This window comes from Periophthalmus magnuspinnatus, chromosome 12 (assembly GCF_009829125.3).
Source record: "Periophthalmus magnuspinnatus isolate fPerMag1 chromosome 12, fPerMag1.2.pri, whole genome shotgun sequence".
Classification (NCBI taxonomy): domain Eukaryota; kingdom Metazoa; phylum Chordata; class Actinopteri; order Gobiiformes; family Gobiidae; genus Periophthalmus; species Periophthalmus magnuspinnatus.
The window spans coordinates 4,712,889-4,737,539 of NC_047137.1; the positions used below are offsets into that span (position 1 = coordinate 4,712,889).

Below are 24,651 nucleotides of genomic sequence, written 5' to 3' on the forward strand. Positions count from 1 at the left end.
TTTACCTACTTTTTTACCTCATTACATAACCAAAATTAGCAAAAAGTTCTCGTTTTCTTTGCACCTGTCAATCAAAATGCAACTTTCAAATAATGATAACACAAATTCAGAGTTGTGCCAGGAAACTATTGTGCAACTGGATTTAGACTTTTTTATTTGGCAACACTGGGTGATTGGTTTTTAATCATTTCTGGACAGTTATGTTGCCCCAGGACAAATAAATGAGCTCAGCTGCCAATTCTTAGACACAATTATTACAGCAAATGTATTCAACAGGTTATTCTACATGGATGGTTTTCTTGTGTGAGCAGTTATATGTGGTGAATAGTATTATGGATGGGAAATTATGTATGGAACTTCAACTTGCAAGATAAGACAAACCTTACAGTAGAAAACATGGCTGTTGTGTTCCTCAGTAAAGATGGTTTACTGCATATAGGGTACTGTACAAAAGCTTTATTTTGTATATGATGAGAAAATGATTTAAAAGGGCCTATATTACACTGTTTTCTGATCTATGTTATGATGTTGTTTCCTCATCACAAACATACCTGGAAGTTGTTTCGTTTCATTCACAGAAACACAAAAACCCTGCAGGGGTATTTAGGCAGGGTTCTTCTCTCATACCAACCATCTGTTCCACATTGTGATGTCATTTGGTAATAGAGGAAGTGCTTTACTGCATTTTTAAACTCCATATAACTCTGTGTACAATAGGTAAAAAGGTAGTTGAAAACTAACGCTTTATGACATCACAAGGTGGAACAGAACGTTTTGAGTTTTGGAGATATAGACACTAAGAATAAAAGGTTACTCAAATGTGTGTGAATGGAACAAAACAACTCCAGGTATGCTTTTGATGAGGTAGCAGCATTATAACATGGTCAATATCTCACAAAAGTCAATTTGGTGTAATATAGGGCCTTTAATGTTCATATGATTGGTTAAGTCTAGGCAAGACAACTGAGACAAAGACTATACCACACCAGTTACTAAAGTTACTAAGATCTACAACAATGTGACAAAGAATGGAACGAGGAATCAACAAACAACTTTAAGGATGAGGTATCAGGTATCATCAGAGAACATTTAGTATTCTATTCTTTGTAACTATAGATTAGCAAGTACTCATTGAGATAGATGGTTATAGATGGTTTAAATCAACTCTGCATTGATTTGCACCAGCTCCTGTTGTCCACTTTTGGATGACTAAAGAATCATGTCGACATAAAAATGATAATAATTATGCTAATAGTAATAATTGTGTTAAACTCAACTTGACCCATTACATGAATGTATGAAAAGAGGTTTACCTAATCTAATTCAAATACATATAGCATGTTAAAAGCGTCAAATTTATTCATGTATTCAGTGACACTACAAATGTCTTCTTCTAATACATTATGCATGACATGGGTCCATCGGTTCTAGCTGGTGTTAATGCCTGTTAATGCTCACTATTGAGAACATTATCTCAATTATCTTAATGAATGATCAGTTACTTCTAGGTCAGTACAGTGGCAAAATAACAAAACTTTTATACTGCAAAGTTTAAAAGAAAAAGTTTTTTTTTAGTAATTTTTTTTTAGCCAAGACTAAAATAAAAGCATTTGTTGTTTGTTTTTTTGTCCATTTTGGTTGTGTTTTGCGGCACTGAAAAACATGTGCCCTTACTTACTGAATGGGCTTGCACCTCCACAAACCTGACTCTTATTTGGCTTGAAAGAGGGCCTTCTCCTGCTTGTTTAAAGGACATGCTGTTCCTTTAGCTATAATATTCACAGTAAGGCATCAAACACATCTAACTGTATGGGGAATATTCCGATGTATGGTTTTAAATTTCCATGATATCAAGCAGAATATGTGCCTACAGGAAGTTATGCAGTGTTGCTTTAACGTAGAGTCATTTTTGTCCCTTAAACTAATTATGTAATATCAAATAAGCACAAACAAAATCAATTCAGCTTACAAACTTTACTTCTTCCCTTTAATCAGTATTCCTTGTGGATGTCTTTGCCAGCAGTGTGTCCAGAGGGATCACCTCAGAGGACCTGCATTTTGGTCTTTTTTTTTTTTTTTTTAGGAAGCCAGTGGTGTAGAGCAGGGGAGAGGGCTGCTCACTCAATGTAATCTTTTTATGGTGACGAGGAATCCACAGGAGGATGAGAAGTCAGGCAGTCACAGAGATGATTACTGCAATGACAAGGGATGTGTTCGAGCGGGCAGAAGAAAAAAAGAAAAAAGGAAATTGCTATTTTGCTTGACTAAGAATGCTGCCTATCATTTGAAGCTTTTTGAAAGTTTTAATTACCGCTTGTGACAGACGTTTTAATTCAAGTAGGCAGGTGTGTGTGCAATGAATAATGTACCGTACAAGATTTTTGGATTTGCTCAAAAACAGCTCTCTGCCGGCGGGCACGTGGGAGGCGCCATGTGAAAGTGCATGTTGCTTAAATTGCTTTTTTGAGTAGCAGAATAATCACCTCTCAAGTCTGGACACATTTAACACAACCAGAGGAAGGTTGAAGTGCTCAGATGTGGAATATGAAGTTTAAATCAAATACTGGGTGAATGGAAAGATAATATAATACGTACATACGCACATATGTACATACATACATACAATATATAAACACACATATACACTAAAATATAAATAAAGCATACTGTAAAATATAATGTGCAAAATAATGTGATAGTGTCATATGTACAACAAGAAATTTTAGATCATTATATTCTCTCCTCAGTCATACTTTGTGCCACAGCTGTCCCGGGACAGATTTATAGAAGAGTGGCTGTCATTCTGCCCATCTCAAAATTCAAATCACACAATTGTAAGACATTCATTTAGGCAAGTGCTTTGCCTAAACCCACAATATTACAAACTGTGAACAATTTGGCGAGAACAAACATACTTCTGCCATGATCATGATTATTACCATTGCTAAATACCATTTCTACTAGCTTTTCCAGTGAGTAAAAATATTTATAAAACAAAATTCTACAATTATGCAATTAAGTTTTGGTCATTTTTGTTTTCTTCAAAAATATACTCAAGAATATTAATATGTTGGTTTTAAAGAGAGCGTATTATGCAAAACTGGAGCTTTCTACCATATATCTGTTTCTACCATATATATGTCATCCATGTATGTTTGAGTAATCTAGCGATCTCTCCTGGGCCCTATTCAAACCCTGTTTATGGTTATGCTCGACAGTTTACCATAAATATATAAAAGCAATACACAACACAATACACTTCAACTTCACAAAACTGATGTGATGTGTAGTAGTTTCATTAGTGAAATGCACACTTATTGTAATGGGATAGTACTCTGAAGGAAGAGCAAAGGGAGGGGAGACTCAGAGCATCAAAAATGAAAGTGAATCTTATAAAATGTTAATGCGTTGTATTTGGCTGATATGGTATGTTCAAAACAATAAAAGGTAACATGGTGATGTGATGTTATGTGTTAGCAATTAATACCCCCTCTTTAAAGACATGTCTCATAGTAAGAAATCACCAGTGACTGACATTTCAATTCAAATGTATTGATGTATTCTTTAACCTGTTGGACTGACAATCTGTTGCGCTTTGCTACTGTGTACTCTGAGCTCTGTACGCTTTAAACCAGATTAAATATTAAGCTCTTGTTGTTTTTCCTCTCTCTGTCTCTGTCTCTCTGTTGAGCGGAAATGCCAAAGTCAGCAGTGCTAAATTGGCCTTCCCTGATAACGCCTGTTCATTTTCTGCCCAGGCCTCCGCCGCTCCCGGAGGCCATTTGATTAGAATGTACCCGAGAGCTCCAGTGTGCTCGGTCTTTGGCCTGAGCTGCCTCAAAGCAAGACAGACTTAAAGGGTGAGAGAGAGGATAGGCGAGTACTTCGAAATAAACAAAAAAACAACCACAGCGATGGCATGGACAGGCTTAGCTTCACCCTAAATCCTGAGTGGCAAGTGGCATCTGGGTTGAAGACAAGTTGGATAGCAGGAAAGAGGGGCGAGATGTATTAAGATGCAAGCTCAGCCTTCTGCTCACACGCTCACACTCTCTCATAGATGTAATGGTGGAGAAAATGAGGGGTGTCTAAACAGCTCAAAGGCAGCTTGGTCAATGCTGTACTTGTAGAGGCAAAGGGACATGGCTCATCGTAACATATGCAGCACAGACCAGCGCTATCTCAAAGTATGTTTTCTGGGGACAGAATGCGGGTAATTGGGGCTATGTTGGAAGTTTTCAAAGCACAGTTAACGAAAGCACAGTACAAACGGGTATTTATATCTAAGCCACTGGCCATGAGATTTACAAAATGGTTTGGACAACTCTCTGGTGACTAGAATGAGTTGGCCATGTTGGTCTTGTGCAAGCTTGTGCTAGGGCTGCAAGATTAATCACAATGAAACCGCAATTGCATTTTGAATGGTCGCAATCATCAATCATGTTTTTGTAGTTTGGATCTCTACAAATATGTGATAAAATGAATGGAATTCTTGTATATATTTAGCTGTTCAGAATTCAGTGTTCTCTTAAATGTTAATCCTCCAGGATTTGTTTAAAATGGGGGCTTAAAACATGAGACTTAAAACATAAATTGCAAATGTAATTCAAATGCAGTGTTTGCCAGACAAATCACAATTAGATATTTTTCCAAAATCGTTCAGCCTTAGTATGTGATCATTTAGATAACTGGTAAGTCATATTACTGATGCTGACACTGGCATTATCTACTATTGTACTATTAATATGGAATATTCATGTATACTATCATATCATATATCGTTACTACTTTTCAATACTCATCCAATCAATACACTGACGTTTGTATAATCTCCATGTAGGTTTGTCTGATCAAGACTCTGACAATGGCAAATACTCAAATCAATATTCAAAGGTCATTGTGTATTTCATGATATAAAACACTTGTTGTCAACAAGTGTAGAGCCTGAGGGATATCATGGTCAGGGGACTATGAGTTTCATTTCAGCTCTATTTTGGTTTAGGTAAATCTTGGCTAACCTTATGCTTAATTATTCTATTAATTCTATTTTTCCCCAATTCTCTCCACACTCTTGTACAATGCACAGCACAAACAGTTGATTTTATTTAATTTAGGGCTTGGACTAGTACGGGGTCCTTTTTGATCCTCTGGATCTTTGAGCCAGGTTCATAACACCATCCAAGTTATAAAGATTTATATGATTCTATATGCCTTTCCCTACAATGGAAAATGTGAGGGGGAAAGAAGTAAAGTTTAGTTAAGTTCCAAACTACAGGAGTAGTTTTCTCTCACAATAGTTATATTTTATCATGGTTCTTTCATCTATTCCTAGTAATTTCTTGCTTGTAGTTTAGTTTGTGTAAAGCTCAAATAAATCCTTACAATAACCTTATGAGTAGGAGTCTTACGCCTTTGCAATATGCTTAAGTAGTGTAATTGTAATGAACCCTCGTTCGCACATAACATAATGAGACCACGCTGGAACACCACTGAGTAAATGATTAGCTCTATGTGAATGTTCTGTTTGATCGCGTGACATCGAAGCTCCCTTTTAGACATGAGACTGTGGCAGGGGACTGACTTGCCCTGGAGACGGAGACGAGAAAACCACTTCGCATCTTTGCCAAAATTCACTTGTGGTTTTAATCTAAGATGAGAGAATTAATGTCAAAAAAGAAGCGCAAGGAGAGACATGGAGCTATGGAGTTAGTATATACACAAGAGGACCTAATTAAGCTCGGAGAGGCATTATAGCTCTGAGCAAATGGCTAATGCTGCTTGGAGGACACTCAGGATGGCTCTGTGCGCAGCCTATTAGCGTCCTGCCAGGCCATCTCCAAATACAATTCCTGACAGTGTGACTGATGGGAGCTCGCTGGAACAACTTTTTCCGATAGAGAGATATCGCCGCGTATTTGTAAATTTCAAATATGCACCTCTCTCTCTCTTATCTTTTTTCTTTGCTGCTGTCCAAAGACTACTTCTTATTCATTCTTGTGGCCAGGCTATATCACAAAGTGTCAAACATGGGAACAAAGTCAATATGGAAGGAGCAAGCGTTTGTGGAATAATTAGGATGGGCCAAATAGGCACTTGGCTGTGGCAAATAAGAAAAGAATTAAATAACCAACACTGAGCTTCCCTCGAATGGCTCTGATTATAATGTTATGAGAGCGCAAGCACATAGCAATTGTTATAGAGTGGAAAAAAAACAGTTTGTGTTTGGTGAACTGTGAATAAATATATTACCTAAATAAATTGATAAATATGTTTGTAGAAGCTGTAGAAGTAATTTTCCAGGAGAGCCACTATGCCATTTTGCTAGAGCAACATGTGTAAAGCAACATAGCAATAAGGCTTCATATTTGAATAAAATAAAATAAAAAATAATAAAAAAAAACAAACTTGTGCAACATTCTCAGTTACAACAAAATATATCTTGCATAATATAAGGTTCAAAACTTCACATATATGCATTGTTTTGACCTTATTCTGCCCCACCCACATTTACTGTAAATGCGACTAAACTGCACCTTCTCTGTGGTGGCACTTCCAGTTAAGCAGGAATCCCATTCATTTCAATGGAGAATTTGGGAAAAGATTTGCTGCTAAAATATGAGATAAAGTAGGTTCATTTGTGTAAAACATTGTTGTTCATATGACCAACAAGACAACAATACACCACTTCTCAGGAGGCTTTAAAATGGCTTTGTAGTCTTTATACAACTTATTCGCTGTCAACATTGGCAGCCCCATGCAAAATAATACAACCCAAATGATGATGGCGGAGCGCCCACGGGAACTTCCGGATACATCAGAATAAGAATCAGTTTTATTGTGAACAAAAGTGCCATTATCAGTGAACAAAATTCACAAACTAAGACCTTGTTTCGGCTTTATGGTAAGAGTAATAACCATGGTAAAATAAAAATAAAGATATGCATTAAAATAAGGTAAAAATAAACTTTGATATACAATACAAAATATACAGTATGGGTAGAACAATAGTGCAAAAACTATCAGTGCAAGTAGGTTAATTACATTTGTTTACGTGACAGGTGGTGAATAAGAAGAAAATGAGAAAAGAAAACCACAAAATGAATAGTATAAGCAGAAGAGACACCATTAAAAAAAATCTAAATAGCTTGAATGTGTTTAATAGATTTTTTTATTGTGTCATATTTTGATCAATGACAAAGCTTCTGTTTATATTTCATTTTCGTTTATTTATGCTGACAGAGACGATATTAAACTTTTTTTTTTTTTGTTCTATGCAGAAAGGTTCAGTAATTCTAGAGGTATTAAGCAAAAACAAGGTCCATTAATCCACAGTCCACCATATTGCTGGGTTTCAAGAGACAGATTTTCCTATTGATTACATTGTACTTTGCCATGAAATATCCAAAAGGTAAATTCACAGATGTTGAACGTGATCATTTCTATTAGTGACTAGACCAAAGAACTCACTGTATTACAACAAAAATCATCTGAAACACAGCAATATGGTGTCAATATGAGATGTCATGTGTACACAACCCATCGCACATGCAGCACAACACCGTGACACTGCACAGCTTCTAAAACAAAAACCTAAGCATATGGAAGTCGCAGTATTTAACCAACTCCCAATTATTCCAAACACAGGCACTCAACCGCGCAAACTAATACGAATTAAACCACCAATATGGGCTTCTGTGATTGTAATGTTAGGGGAGTAAGCATAAAGCTAGTGTTATTGAGTGGTAAATAGAGTGACTATGAATAAAGGCTTAATGATAGCAGTTGGTGTAGTGTAAAGAGCGATGGGGCCACATTCGCTCCTGCTCTAATGAGAGAACAGAGCTAGCGCGCAGCGTGAAAACAGATCAAATATTTATGGAAGGGTGCCGTAGAAGTCCTCTCGGTTGGTATGTTGCTACATGTTGGCTTTCGCTAATGAAACGTTTTTACTTCCTCTACCCATTTTTAGTCTAGGTGCCAGGTCGCACTTTTGTACCCACACAAGCTACAATCCCTTCGGATTTGCAGTTAGGTTTGCTAATAAATACGCAGGCACAGTGGCATTTGTAAACTCTTTGACACCAGGATTCAATTGAATTTCAAAGGGTGCAATTTTCCCCCATACGAACCAAGTGCAACATGTTCACTGCCTCTGTACAGGTAAAGTGATTATTACTATGATGGCGTCTTTTTCAATCTACAAATGTGCAAAGTATCCAGGATATCAATCTTAAATAGAAGATTTTGTTGGGTCAATACATTTACCTCAAAAAAACTCACAAGCTTCATCAGAAATGTGGCTGACAAAGCTTTAATTTGAAACCTCAAGGATTCTGCTGCTGATGTGAAAATATGTTAGTGGGAAATCTGGTATAATTAGTACAATCTATGTTTTCACTTGAAACACTTTCGCAAATCGAACAAAAAATTATTCTGCTTCTCAGTAAACAATTGTATGTGCTTCCTCGCTTTTTAGGTTATTGGATAAACATAAACATGAGCTTTAAATTCAGACTGTTACATAATTCGCTATGGCATCTTATCCTGCATAATGAAGAAAAACGACTAGGAAAACAATCAAAGCTGCATCTGAGCAGTGTTATAATTTATTGCTTTGTACAGTTGTATGTAGAAAAGATTAATTCTAGTAAAAGCATATTTTTTTTAGCTATGTAGCTGCTCAACTGTACTGTGCCCCTGGGCATGAAATATTCTTTTGAAATAAATTTGTCTTGTTAAACAGCCAATGGTTCCCAAATTTGAAGACAAACATTGAAGTGAACTATCATACCAAACCATTCATTGTTCATAATGAACAAATGGTAAATAATGACTCAGACACACCATATTTTCTGGACTAAATGTCATACTTTTTTTCATAATTTGGCCGGGGGTGCAACTTATACTCAGATGCGACTTATGTGTGAAATTATTTAAATATATAATTTCACGTCTTTATTGTCACACTGACAACTGCGCAAGGGCACCATTGGCCTGTTTACCAGTATGGCAGCCATCTACTTCCCGAGCGACACCGAGCATGAAGAATTTATTGGATTTAGTGATTTGGAGTGGGATAGAGAGTAAACTTGTTAGGTTATTTTTTATGCTTTAGTTATTTGATCAACTGTTAATATCTTATGTAAACATACCCTATTCAGTTTGTTGTCTATGTGTTACATTAGTGTGCTGTACTGCTATTCAGCCTGTTCTCTATTTTATTGTTATTATTCTAACTTGCCTTTAAAGATAAAATGTTTGTTCTTGGTCTCGGATTTTGTAAAATAAATTTCCCCAAAAATGCGACTTATAGTCCAGTGTGACTTATATATTTTTTCTTACGTATTTTTTCACTGGTGCGACTTATACTCCGGAAAATACTAATACTATACAGTAGTAACTTCCTAGTTAAGGAGGTATGAATTAAGTTGTTACAAAGGATGACACAATGTTAAGAACCTATTTGTTCATAATTATTTTTACACATTTTCTTCAAAAATAAAAGCATACATTAGTAAGTAAAAATTATCACTTTTGCACAAGCCAAGCAGTACCTTTTACAACAGACCAAACACCTGCCACTGAACTATCATTATTACAGCATCAATAGACCTTGAGCACCAAAAAAGAGAAACACTTCGCTTCTGCCACTTTGCCACTTTGGTTCTTTTTGTGCTCGTCTCCCTCTAAACTGCCTCTTGCTCTGCCTTTTACCTGGCGCTCCATGCAGTCCTGGAGCTCCCATTTGACAGACCAGGTGCAGGGGAAGTGTGCGCACGTCTAGTACTCCTCTGTAGTGGTGTCAACCCGAAGTGATTGAGTGGAGCGTTTTCATTGAGCATGGTTCTTGACACCTTATACATGGATGAGTGCGGCTGTGACTGCTGTCTCCCCACATGCCCCTTTAACAGAGGCAGAAGTTAAGTTGTGATGTGCACTTTAATAACAGATTTCACTTCCATCCCAGACCTGCTAATTAACTGTCATTTCTGATTTGATAATAACAAATCCAATCTGTTAGCTTTCTACTAAAAAAAAAAGAAAAAAGAATGGCATTATGTAATTGCACAACGCATGTCATCAAGTTGAAACTTTCTTGATCAATATAAGGTTTTGCATCCAAATGTTTACTTCATGCGTATCCATGGCTTTCAACTCTGAAGTGTAAATTATGGCAACTGTCCCACTTTTCCATGGATACCATAATTAAGGAGAACTCCACTGGATGCCCTCAATATTTTATAGAGTAGACTATGCCATTAAAAGAAAAAAAAAAGAAAAATGATTACAGTATTTTCCTGGCTTAAAGTTGCACTTTTTTCATAGTTTATCCAGGGGTGCGACTTATACTGAGATGTGACTTACTCAAGTATATAATTTCACATCTTCGTTATTGTCACACTGACAACTGCATGAGGGCCCTCTAGACTTGTGTACCAGTATAGCAGCCACACGGAAGCGGCACTTCATCTACTGACAGAGCAGGCAGAGTTATTCAGAAGCCACACCGAGAATGAAGAAATCAGTGGATTTAGTGATTTGGAGTGAAACTTGTTAGCTTGTTTTTTTTTGTTTTTTTTTTGCTTTAGTTATCTGATCAACTGTTAATATCTTACATTAACATACCAGACACGTATTCAGTTCGCTGTCTATGCTTCTTGTACCTGTAAGAAAATTTACTTGACTCATTTTCTTTTATACATTTCATATTTAATTTCCATTTATTTATTTCCCCTTCATTCATAAGACCATAAAGGTGAGAATTTTTCATTTGGAACAATTGTAAATGTTTAGTTTATTATAAGTCTAGTTTAAGGTCGTGAAAACTATTTCTTATTTTCCGGTTCAGTCTTACGAGCGAGGTCTTACCCGACAGAGCACTATTTAAGAAACAATTAAAAAGTAAAATATAAAGTTTTTGGTTCACTAACAGGCCAAAGTGGTATGTATATTTTCCATGCGTTCATATGTATTTTTTGTCTTATGAGCCAGAGCTTCTGTTATATTTTATGTGTTTGCTAGTTCTATGGTGTGAACTGTGATGAAGACAGACCACAGTAAACATCAGTGAAAAGAGCTCTCATGTCTCTTGTGTTTGTGGACAAGCCGGCATATGTTATGTTAGCGTAGTTATCTGATTAACTGTTAATATCTCACGTTAGCATACCAGGCACATATTCAGTTTACTGTCTATGTGTTATTTTATTGTTATTATTCTAACTTGCCTTGAAAGATAAAATGTCTGTTCTTCGTCCCAGATTTTGTAAAATAAATTTCTCCCAAAAAATGCAACCTATAATCCAGTGTGATTTATGTTTTTTTCTTCATTATTACACATTTTTCCACTGGTGCGACTTATGCTCCGGAGCGACGTATAGTCCAAAAAATACAGTCATATTAATCACCAAATGAGTAAACTGCATTCCCAGTTCTTTAGGCAAAAACTGGCTTTGTTGAGACCAGCCTAGAACTGATTAGGCCTAAACCTAAACTAAGCCAGGACTAAACCAGGTCTACAGCAGACATAAACAAGGTCAAAACTAACACCCATGTAATTAAACAAAAAGCAGGTGTGGAACTGAAAACTTTTGCACAAATTGTGGCACAAAAGCAGACAATTTGCCATAAATGTATCCTAGCCCTTGGTGAACTTCCTCACCTCCAACCACCCCAATATCATTAATAATTACATAAGCCAGTGTTGACTTATATAATTAACTGCATAAGCACTTGTAACAAACACCATAAATTAGCACAAAGCTTCATTTGTCACACCTGAAAGCTTTTCATACTTTGTATTAAAACGTCAACTTGCAACTAAGCAATAAGGATCCTGCTGTTCACTGGAGTGTCTTGATCTACTTTTAGAAGTACCTGAAGAGCCCCGCCAACCTCATTGTCTGATTGCACTTCTCTGAGGTAACAGACACAGGACAAGAAAAAAAAGTAGAATGTCAAAAGTAAAATTAAGTCTTCAGGGCATGTGTGACTGGAAACTATTAATTATGACTAAAATGCATCCTTTGCCACATTTCCTCAGTAAAAGTTATGGATAGCTCAAAGGCATGGGAATTTTACGTGGCTGACTGTAAAGATAATAAAAACCACTCTTATCTCTTGGCTACATACATAACAGCTTTCATTTGATAAATTAATTATAATTGCACTATAATGTATGTTTACATGGCAATTACCATAACTCAATTAGCTTTATTTAGAACTCAATTAGCTATTTAAATCCAATACAACGACATTTGGATTTTTGCACAACTCAATTAAATTCCCAGAAACATTGTTTTGATTGCAACACTAACTTTTTTATAACCCTTTTTTGCTGAGTGAGAGATCTCTAAAAAATATGTTTAAAACAATGTAAAATATCAGTTTAAATTTTAATGTGTATATAAAACAAATAAAATATAAACAGAACCAATTTGATCATACCGACAATGCTTAAAGAGGGGGTATTTCACTTCTATGAGGTATTAACTTCTAACACATAACATATTTAAATCACCATGTTACCTTTTATTGTTTTGAAAATGCTATAATTGCAGAAAAAAAAAAAAAACATTAACATGTTTTACAAGTTTCACTGTCAATTTTTGACAGTCTGGTCTTCCCTCTCTTTGCTCTCTGCGTTAAGTCATTCCCCCTTCAGAGCGCGATCACAACACAATCAGCATGCATCCCACTAATGAAACTACTGCACATCACATCAGAGTTATCAAGTTGCTGTTCACAGTTTTGTATCATGTTTTTATATATTTATGAAGAACTGTCGTGTTGCAGCATGGACTTGTGGGCTGAACATTGCATAAAATCTTACAGCAAACTATAAGTTTCGAGTAGGGCCTGAGCGAGATCACTAAAATACTCAAACATTCTTTGATGACAGCTTTGCCCAGTATGTTCTGCAATATAGCATTAAAGTTATCAATCTCCATGGAGATAAGATGGTGCATCAAGCCAAGTTGCAAGTCAGATCTGATGTGAAGCAACTTGTGCATGTTTTTCAGGGTGTTTTTGAGCAATAAAACACTGAATACACGCTAGAGATATGTTTAATGTCAGACTGTGGAACATTCCAGGCAAACACTACATGAAGGCAAATGAGTCTAGAAAAATTGTGCACCTTCAATTCCGGGAAGTAATCTCACTTAGTGCAGTTACATCACAAAGGCTCATGGTGCAGTCTCTTGGATGTACTGTATGGACTAAACTACAACCATTCAAGCATGACGAAAGCTGAGCTACAATGACCGTGAAGTACACAATATGAGCTGCTGTCATTCACCACTGCAGGAGAGTGCATCCCTGTCATGTATGCACACATGTTTGACTGTAGATAATATGGCTTCAACATTTTAAATCTTTGATAATATTTTCTATAACAAGAGAAGAAAAGTAGAGAAGACTAACATTCTATTTAAGGGCACAATAATAAAAATATTACTGTCAAAAATATAAAGCAATACGCAATATCTATAACCGGTGTTGGGAATAACACTCTTTACATTGACAGTAATATCTAACATTTATATTTAAAGGGGCTCGTTAGTGTACTATGCCTGCAGCTGCAATTGATCAGATAACACTTTCTTGTAAATTCATAGGAGCTGCAAAGTTTTTTCCCTTTGTTTTGTAAACTAAACAAAACAGAGATAGGGAATTGAAGACAGAGACTGAATAAAAATAAATAGATCAACTGTAAAGGTGACCAATCAGATGCAGTGTTAGGAGAGTGTAAAGACTTTTCTGATATGTGGTTTATATAAGCGACACGAGGTCTTGAAGACTCATTATAAAACACATGTGGAAATATGCTGCATACCAGTGAATTTTAAAGATGTATAAAGTTAGCTATACAAAGTGTGAGGGTGTTTACAGGTCGCTGGAAGAATGTGAAACAGGAAAGTGTGTGGATACAGCAGTCGGCGTACTTATCAACTGTGTCGTTATTTTAATATCTATTTGCCAGTGTGCATGCTCTGTTATGTAGCATGCGTATGTTTGTTCTGATATCAGTGTGTGTTTGTTAATATGATGTTTGGACAATGTCTGCTACTTAAAAGGTGACAGTTGTTTTCCCTGCATTTCTAAAATACAGTCAGGCAGTTGTGCGTCGTTATAATGCTTTTGAGCTTTGTGGAGAATAGCTTATAATTAACACTTCTTCTTCTGGGTGTTTTAGTGATTTGTCAAATAAAGCTGAATAGAGCAAAATTTTACTTGAACAAAAAAAATATATATATATAATTTGAAGAGGTTCTTTTTGTAGTAATTTAATAGTTAATTAATCTGGCAATTACTTTGGATAACTATAACTAACAACCTTGACCAATGCCAATAATTGTTTTTTATGTTGATCACAATAATTTATTCCTGTGTGATCATTTATTTTGCTAATCATTGTTCGTTTTTAATAAAGAAGCATTACCTTTTCGGTGATTTCATTTAGCTGTCAAAATGGCATATTGAAATATCAGAAACAATTTTGTCACGCTCAAGTGACTCTTACCATGGCTAGAGGCACGATCCCCCCGAGGTCCTGCGCTGCCATGCGGATGAGGGTGAGTACCTCATTGGTCAGGCTGCGTGTGAGCGGGTACTCCACCTGCCAGCTTACCTCCCGGGTCCCCTCTACTGCCATCAACCCGTTCACCTCCAGATCCACTTGGAGCACTCTCTGGTACCCCGCTGCCTCCACCCTGCGCACACACAGACGCACAACAGGATTTAGATAACCCAGAGCGGGGCACAGAACGCTACACAAGAAATGGAAAGGTACCGGGGAAGGTATAAGGAGACAGAAAAAAGATGGTGCTCAAATTGTAAAAGTGGGAATAGTGGAGATAAAGGCATGAGTGAAAAGTGTATGGGGAAAATGAAAAGGACAGGGGACAATGAAAAAGTACTGCCATAAATGGGAAAAGGGATTACACTGCACATATAGGGAGGATGTTGAGATCAGAGGTGGAAGAAATATTCAAAATCTACACAAAGAAGAATACAGCGGTTTCATTCTTTTTCTTTGAGCTGGACGCCTGTCCTGAAAGCACAGTGGCTTACACTTGACAGCAAGAAGGTTGCGGGTTTGCCTCCCTGTCTGGCCCCAGCCTGTGAAAATGCATGTTCTTGTCGTGTCTGGGTGGGGTTCCTTCAGGCACTCCTATTTCCCCCCATTAACTCAATATGCACAGTGGACGGTCCTCCAGCTACGTAGTCCTGACCAAGAACTGAAGATGGAGCCCCAAGTGCTGTACTACAATAGCTCATTGCCCCCAACAAGTTGCACTGTTTGAGAGATGGGTCAAAAGCAGAGAAAGAATTTCCCGACAAAGGATTAATAACATATACATAACCTTACACAACCTGCCTACACCAGTCTGTGGCTGGTCTCTTTAAAGGAAAAATGGTAACATATTCTTAAAACAATGTGTGAAGCAATTGGCCAACTTAACACTTGATAGTTTTTCCATATTATATCACAGGTTGAAGAATAGCTGCAGCATTTACGTAGAAGGTAGTAAAAATAAGAGTACTCTACTATTACTACAGTCCTACTTTTACAACAATATCAGAACCTACTATTGAAAATCTCTATCCTAAAAACTGAGAAAAATATACACAATTATGTTTAAATAAACATATTTCAATGTACATTAGTTTATGAAAACAAAAATCTAATTCCATCTCTGACTGGAAATATCGCAGTTGAGATGCATACATTCAAAAAACAACAAAACAAAAGACAACCAATACCATCTCGGTCACAGTATTCAAAACCATTTCAAAAAGGATTCATTCCAAAACATTATGAATTCTGCAGCGTCTGATGTAAGCAGATGTTTCTGAGTTTGAGCAACCAATTCCTCATCAGAGCCAGATATGAAACTAATGGCATTGCTATTGGAATCCATTCTCACATACACGCAGAACCATGATCTTGGCAAAAAAGCAATTTATTTTTCCTCGCGCAATATGGAGCTTCTGTTGCAGAGATTGTCAGGGCCAGGCAAATCATTCTCCCTCAGCTGATAGAGATACAAACAAAGCAGAAAAAAACAATGAATGCAAAACCCTCCGAACTCACTGGATTTGCCCTGTGCTTGGTCTGCGTACATATTGTTCATAAAGCAGACAAAACATGATATAATACCTCTGACGGTAACCACGATTATGTACAACAACTTAAGGATACAATTTGCACTTCAGAATCAAGGGGCGGAGACCCAGTTGGAGCATAGTGTGAGATTTAAATGGAAATGGACTCCACTAGGTTGTGTTCATGTTGTAGAATTGAATGTCAATATTTTAGATGGAGGGCAGGGGCTTATATAGAACACCATGAGAAATTCATTTTTTTTTTTTTTGCAAAAAATGTCATGATGTCAGTTTCCCTGTCCTCCCGTGCTCTCTCCCCCTCCCCTACCTGTGTGTCTGGAGCTGGGTGGAGTGCCTGACTCCTCCCGTGCACACCTGGGGTGCATCAGCCTAATCACCACCACCTGCTGCTGAGTACAAGAAGGCTTGGCAGTCTACACTCGGTGCCAGACCGTCCGCGTGTAAAACGTGAATGTTTCTAGCTAAGCTTTGTTATTTGGTACTTTCCTGCAAATGCTCATTTGGATTTATGCACCCTCCAGATTCCTGCCTCCACTCGCCCAGCTCCTGCCGTCACGTTCCAGTCCCGGTATCGCCTCCTGCTCGTCTCGTCTCCGGCTCGTCTCGTCTCCTGCTCGTCTCGTCTCCTGCTCGTCTCGTCTCCTGCTCGTCTCGTCTCCTGTCCGGTCCTGGTCTCTGGTTTGTCGCCCGCTCCCCGCTCTGGTCTTCGTCTGCTCCGCCCGCCCTGGTACCGCACCTGCTTCTATCCCCGTCCTGGTCCTGTCCTGCCCGCCTCTACCTGCACCGCACCCGCCTGACCCGTCTCCCGCTCCCCGGTTCCTGTACCTGCTCTTGTGACCTGTTTAAAGACTGCATTTTCACCGCTGTAAATAAACACTGTTAAAACTGCTCTGGTCTGCATCCTTTGGTCCTATCCGCACCGTTACGACAGAACGGTCTGGCCACTATGGACCAAGCAGGCTCAGATCCGGACCAGATGCGCCGCCTCACGCACTCTCACCCCGAGGCGGTGCTGGGTCAGCACGAACAATCCATTCGAACTCTATTGGAGCTAAATCAGACATTGTCCCAGCAGGTGGCACAGCTTAACCACCAGGTGGCCGCGCTCCTCGTCACCCCGCCTGCTGCAGCTGGAGCGCCACCACGCCTCCCGGAGCCGAGAGGCACGGATCCGGAGCCGTATGCTGGACAACCTCACCTCTGTCGCGGATTCCTGTTCCAGTGCGAGTTCATGTTCCAGCAATGCCCTTCTCGTTTCAGCTCGGGGGCCACCAAGATCCGATATATATGTGGATTACTCCGGGGCAGAGCTCTCCAGTGGGCAGAGGCGCGCCTAATGAAGACGTCTGTGGATAGCCTGGATTTTAATGAATTTGTGTCCACGTTTAAGCTGGTGTTTGACCACCCGCACTACCAGGACAATGCTGCCTCCCGGTTATTGACTCTCAGCCAGGGCTCCAGGACGGTAGCGGATTATTCCATTGAATTCTGGACACATGCGGCGGAGCTGGACTGGACGGACAGCGCGCTGCGGGCTGTGTTTGTGCGGGGCCTGAACGAGACTTTGAAAGATGAATTGGTTTCCCGGGACGAACCCCCCGACCTGCGGACCCTCATCTCCCTCACTCACCGTATAGACAACCGCCTACGGGCTCGTCGCCGAGAGAGACGCCGGTCACCGGTCCCGCCGGAGCCACGCGCTGCCCCGTCCCCGCCGGATGAGCCCATGCAACTCGACAGGACCCTTGTGTCGGCCGAGGAGCGTCAACGGAGGCGTCGTCTGGCCGGGGCTTGCCTCTACTGCGGTGAGCGCGGACATTATGTGGTCACTTGCCCAGTTCGGCCAAAAGGGGGGGCCCACCAGTAGCACTGGGAGTACTGGTGGGCGAGCAACACATCCTGGACTCTTCTAATAGACTGCGGCTCAGCGCCACCCTGTGCGTTCGCACAGAGACCTTATGCGTTTCCGCCCTTATCGACTCCGGGGCTGAGAGGGACTTTATTGATGCCCAAGTCGCGGAGCAGCTCGGGGTCTACCTGGAGCCCCTCGAACGCCCCTTAAATGCCCAGGGGCTCAATGGACGTTTTCTGGGGCACATCACTCACATCACAGAACCTGTCACCGTGATTCTGTCCGGCAACCACCAAGAGAACCGTCAGTTTCATGTCCTGTCCTCCTCCGCTTCTCCTCTGGTCCTTGGTTACCCCTGGCTACGCGCCCACAACCCTGTTTTCGATTGGGCCAGGGGCGGAGTTTCGGGCTGGAGTCCCGATTGCCACGCCAAGTGCCTTCGGTCCGCCCTCCCTCCGGCCGGGAGGTCCGTTCCTGTCGCTGATCCGTCCCCAGACACCCCCAATCTGTCCTCGGTGCCTGCTGAATATCACGACCTGGGGGAGGTTTTTAGCAAGAGCAAGGCCCTCTCTTTACCGCCCCACCGTCCATATGACTGCGCCATTGACCTCCTGCCGGGTGCCCCACTACCATCTAGCAGGCTATATAACCTGTCTAAACCTGAACGCGAGTCAATGGAGGACTATATCCGTGGGTCCCTGGCTGCCGGAATCATCCGCCCGTCCACTTCACCCGTGGGAGCGGGGTTCTTCTTTGTGGCTAAGAAGGACAAATCCCTGCGGCCTTGCATTGATTACCGGGGTCTGAACAATATAACCGTGAAGAATAAATACCCGCTTCCCTTACTGGACTCGGCATTTACGCCCCTCCACGGTGCGACCATCTTCTCAAAGTTGGATTTGCGGAATGCGTACCACCTGGTGCGCATCAGGGAGGGAGACGAATGGAAGACGGCCTTCAAGACACCCCTGGGACATTTCGAATACTTGGTTATGCCCTTCGGTCTCACCAACGCCCCTGCCGTATTCCAAGCCCTCATCAACGATGTGCTCCGTGATTTCCTTAACCGATTCGTCTTTGTTTACTTGGATGACATCTTGATTTTCTCGCGGTCCCCCCAGGAGCATCATCAGCACGTTCGCCAGGTTCTCCAGCGCCTCCTCGAGAATAAACTGTTCGTGAAAGCTGAGAAATGCGAGTTTCACGCAGAGGAGGTCAGCTTTTTGGGCTTCATTGTGGGGCGGGGCCAAGTAAGAGCTGACCCTGAAAAGATCCAGGCTGTCACTGAGTGGCCCGTTCCTACCAGCCGGAGACAGCTCCAGAGATTTATCGGCTTTGCCAATTTTTATAGACGTTTCATCCGGGATTTTAGTAGGGTTATCTCGCCCTTAACTAAACTCACCTCTCCTGCTTTGCCGTTTGCCTGGTCTCCTGAGGCGCAGACAGCCTTCGAGAAGCTTAAGAGACTATTTACCTCCGCTCCCATCCTGCACCAGCCCGACCCTTCACGGCAATTCATCGTGGAGGTCGACGCCTCCGACTCGGGAGTGGGGGCCGTGCTTTCGCAGAGGTTCGACCCCCACAACCGCCTCTGTCCCTGCGCCTTCTTTTCCCGGCGATTGTCCTCGGCCGAGGTCAATTATGATGTGGGGGATCGGGAGCTCCTTGCCGTAAAGCTGGCCTTGGAGGAGTGGCGCCACTGGCTCGAAGGGGCGGAGCAACCATTCATCGTCTGGACCGACCATAAAAACTTGGAGTACATCCAGTCCGCCAGGCGCCTCAATCCCCGTCAAGCTCGTTGGTCCCTCTTCTTCAGCCGCTTCAACTTTCTCCTCACCTACCGCCCCGGATCTCGGAACGTCAAACCAGATGCCCTCTCCCGCCAGTTCGCCCTGGAGGATAGCCCGGTCACCGCAGAAACAATTATCCCCTCCTCGTGTGTGGTGGCCGCGGTCCATTGGGATATCGAGGACACCGTCCGAGAGGCCCAGACCAACGACCCCGACCCAGGTAACGGCCCTCCAGATAAACTGTTTGTTCCCGATTCTGTCCGGTCTCAGGTGCTCCAGTGGGTCCATGCCTCCCGTTTCGCCTGCCATCCTGGTGCCGGTCGCTCTCTCTCCCTCCTCAGGAGACGCTTCTGGTGGCCCACGATGGACACAGACACCCGGGCTTATGTCGCCGCCTGCCAGGTATGTGCTCGGGCCAAGGCCTCCCACTCACCCCCTTCTGGTCTCTTGCATCCTCTCCCAGTTCCTCGTCGCCCTTGGTCCCACATCGCCTTGGACTTCGTGACGGGCCTTCCCCCTTCCCAGGGGAACACGGTGGTTCTCACCATTGTGGACCGCTTCTCCAAGGCCGCCCATTTCGTTGCCCTGCCTAAGCTCCCCACAGCCAAAGAAACTGCCGACCAGCTGACCAGTCATGTCTTCCGACTCCACGGCATCCCGGTGGACATCGTGTCCGACAGAGGGACCCAATTCACCTCTCAGGTATGGCGGTCTTTCTGCGACAGTTTGGGGGCCACGGTTAGCCTCACGTCCGGGTTCCATCCACAATCTAATGGGCAGACGGAGCGGGCCAACCAAGACCTGGAGTCGGCCCTACGGTGCACAGCCTCCGCCAACCCCGCGACCTGGAGTACTCACCTACCCTGGATAGAGTACGCTCACAACTCCCTCGTGAGTTCCGCCACTGGTATGTCCCCCTTCGAGGCATCGCTGGGATATCAACCCCCTCTCTTTCCCACGGAGGAGAGGGACCTCGCCGTCCCGTCTGTTCAGCGCCATCTCCAGCGCTGTCGCCGGATCTGGAAGAAGGCCAGGGCGGCCCTTCTTCGGGCTGGAGCGCGCACTAAGGCGACGGCCGATCGCCACCGTGTCCCGGCGCCCGTATACCAACCTGGCCAGATGGTTTGGCTCTCCGCCAAGACGGTCCCGCTGAAGACGGACTCCCGTAAGCTGTCCCCCCGATTCCTGGGACCGTTTAAGATCATGAGGATCATAAATCCATCGGCGGTGCGCCTCCAGTTACCCCCGTCTCTCCGGATTCATCCGACCTTTCACGTCTCCCAGGTTAAACCAGTCCGGACCAGCGACCTGTGCCCTCCGGCCGATCCCCCACCGCCCGCCCGAGTCATTGACGGCCACCCGGCGTTCACCGTCCGCCGCCTGATTGACGTTCGTCGCCGTGGTAGGGGCCTCCAGTACCTCGTCGATTGGGAGGGTTACGGTCCGGAGGAGCGATCCTGGGTGCCCAGGGCACGCATTCTGGACCCCGACATGGTGAGAGACTTCCACCGCGCTCATCCTGACAAGCCTGGGGGTCCACCAGGAGGTGGACCTTAGGGGGGGGGTACTGTCATGATGTCAGTTTCCCTGTCCTCCCGTGCTCTCTCCCCCTCCCCTACCTGTGTGTCTGGAGCTGGGTGGAGTGCCTGACTCCTCCCGTGCACACCTGGGGTGCATCAGCCTAATCACCACCACCTGCTGCTGAGTACAAGAAGGCTTGGCAGTCTACACTCGGTGCCAGACCGTCCGCGTGTAAAACGTGAATGTTTCTAGCTAAGCTTTGTTATTTGGTACTTTCCTGCAAATGCTCATTTGGATTTATGCACCCTCCAGATTCCTGCCTCCACTCGCCCAGCTCCTGCCGTCACGTTCCAGTCCCGGTATCGCCTCCTGCTCGTCTCGTCTCCGGCTCGTCTCGTCTCCTGCTCGTCTCGTCTCCTGCTCGTCTCGTCTCCTGCTCGTCTCGTCTCCTGTCCGGTCCTGGTCTCTGGTTTGTCGCCCGCTCCCCGCTCTGGTCTTCGTCTGCTCCGCCCGCCCTGGTACCGCACCTGCTTCTATCCCCGTCCTGGTCCTGTCCTGCCCGCCTCTACCTGCACCGCACCCGCCTGACCCGTCTCCCGCTCCCCGGTTCCTGTACCTGCTCTTGTGACCTGTTTAAAGACTGCATTTTCACCGCTGTAAATAAACACTGTTAAAACTGCTCTGGTCTGCATCCTTTGGTCCTATCCGCACCGTTACGACAAAAAAATATCCAAACTTTTTATCCACAAATGTTAAACCTGATCATTATTTGTTAAAAAATATTATGCTTTTGTCTGCTATATAATATCTATAATACCTGTGGATCATCAATTTAATTTGGGGCATTTTAAAGATACCATTTGTACTCTCACATAACATAATATTCTCACTACAAGATGTTTACTAGATGCTATCTGATAGTGTGCCAGCTTTGGTCTGACAGAAGAAGACCAGAGAGCACATTTGAGCCTCAAATAAAGGCCAAAATCAACTTACAGATGGTAGTTTTAAATCATAATGATCTAAAAGGATTTAATAAAAGAAACATAATTCCAGTTGAAAAGCTGTGGCACCAATTTCCGCCTGCCCCTTTACAGTCATCACAATGTGCAGCACAGCTGTACACAACCTATTCTCAGAAAACTTTCCTTGTTCGTATGGCGTACCTTTCTTTGCCATTTCTGCCTTTTTTTAAAACTTAAAACAAGGCAAGTTTATTTGTATAGCACAATTCGTACACAAGGTAATTCAAAGTGCTTTACAGAATAAGAAAGACATTAAAATCACACAAATCAAAACATAAATAATCACCCAATCTGCAACTCTCTCACCCACTCGTTTGCACCCTTCAAAAAACTCTCTCTCGCACTCTTTAAACACTGTCTTGCTCAGTTTAAGAACTTTCCCATTACTTTACAAAACTTTCCTGTCACTTCTCAAATACTTTCCTGTCACTTTAATATGTCTAATAAAAGTCCATCAGTCCATGTTTCTTTTGTCATAATAAATTTACCATTAAAAAAGAAGAGTGCAGAATCAAAACCTTTCAGTCGTATGCACAGCTAAACAGAACCGTTTTGAGCCTGGATTTAAATATTGTCAAAGTAGAGGGCTGTCTCACATCTTCAGGAAGACTGTTCCAGGTTTTAGCTGCATAAAACTGAAACGCTGATTCCCCATGTTTAGTCCTGATTGGGCACCAGCAGGAGGCCGATCCCTGAAGTCCTCAGAGTGTGAGATGGTTCATATGGCACTAACATGTCAGAGATATACTTTGGACCTAGGCCATGGAGAGACTTATACACAAGCAGAGCTGCTTTAAAGTCTATTCTCTGAGCTACAGGAAGCCAGTGCAGAGACCTGAGCACAGGACTTATGTGCTCATACTTCCTGGTTCTAGTCAGGACCCGAGCAACAGCGTTCTGGATGTACTGCAGCTGTGTTAAGGCTCGTTTGGAGAGGCCAGTGAGCAGGCCATTACAGTAGTCTAACCTACTGGAGACAAATACATGGATAAGTCTCTCTAAGTCTGGCTTTGACAGTAGGCCTTTGATTTTTGCAATGTTTTTTAGGTGATAAAAAGCTGCAGATTTTATTGATTTGATGTGGCTGTTAAAGTTCAAGTCTGAGTCCATTGTTACCCCTAGATTTCTAGCCTGATTTGAAGGTTTTAGAGAGAGACTGGAGGTGACTGCTGACACTTTCTCTATGTTTCTGTGGGCCAAAGATGATGACTTCAGTCTTGTCTGAGTTTAGCAGAAGAAAGTTGTTTTGCATCCACACACTGATCTGTTGGATGCAGTGGCAGAGTGAATCCACTGGTCCATATTCACCTGCTTCCAGTGAGACATAGATCTGAGTGTCATCTGCATAGTTGTGGTAAGACACATTATTGCTGCGTATTAACTGGCCTAACGGCAGCATGTAGAGGTTGAACAGCAGGGGTCCCAGGATTGAACCCTGGGGCACCCCATAGGTCAGGGACATTTTATCTGAAATACATTTTCCAATTTCAACAAAGTACTCCCTGTTTTCTAAATAGGACTTGAACCAGTTTAGTGCAGCATTAGTACAGTATTTGGTGGTCTATGGCATGTATAGATTTAAATTAATAAAATTCTAAAAATAAAATCTAAGACCTGCCCAAATCACCACACAGATGTCTGAGCATCATGACCTCCAATACTATTTGAATAGCTTTTTATCTATTTATATTCTCATTAAAACCAACCAAACATACATACTAGCAAAAGCATATTGTATTATTCACAGTCAATCACAAACTGAGGCTGGGGGTTCTGTTTCAGATCTTTTATTAGTCTTAGTTCAAATCTCAAAATAGCACTACATGATACAGTGCTCGATTATGTGGTTGTGGCACAATTAAAACGTATCTGGAGCAGGTCCAAGCTGAGCATAAGGAGAAGATGAGTGGGAGTGTGAGGAAGATCCAAGCTTTTCCCTGAAAATATTCTGGCCAGACTGGCTCCACTCTCCTTATGAGTGCACACATCACACACCAGCCCACTTCAAAGTGCAGATTTAAGGATTCACTCGGAAAAGTGAGAGGGACTTTTTTCAAGCTTAAAGATAAGTGCGCATATAAAAGCGGGTTCAACACCAATTCCAGATCATGTGGAAAAGAGACCGTTTTGTTCTAAATAAAACAGTGGGTTTTCTAATAAAGCAGAGAAACTTTAGTCTGTGTTGTGGAGGTGAATGCAAGCTGGTATTTTTATAAAAAGCTTGTTTGTGCAAGACAAAACGGAGACAAACTACACTGAACTTTGTGCAAAACTATTTTAATGACGAGAGATTTAAAAATAAAAAGTGGCCACAGGGCTCAGAAAGTAGGTTGAG

At 42.1% G+C, this 24,651-nt stretch overlaps 2 protein-coding genes across 2 annotated transcripts in view; one reads left to right on the forward strand and one right to left on the reverse strand.

Moving 5' to 3' along the window:
* The window catches only part of LOC117379502 (WD40 repeat-containing protein SMU1), a 218,067-nt gene that overhangs the window by 175,894 nt on the left and 17,522 nt on the right, over positions 1 to 24,651 (forward strand). The gene's annotated exons all lie outside the window — the stretch shown is intronic.
* Positions 1 to 24,651, reverse strand: part of si:dkey-112m2.1 (transmembrane protein 132C) — a 167,379-nt gene that overhangs the window by 27,538 nt on the left and 115,190 nt on the right. The window contains exon 5 of the mRNA XM_033976328.2: positions 14,522 to 14,711. Coding sequence (XP_033832219.1) covers positions 14,522 to 14,711 — 190 coding nt within the window. The remainder of the gene's footprint in view (positions 1 to 14,521; positions 14,712 to 24,651) is intronic.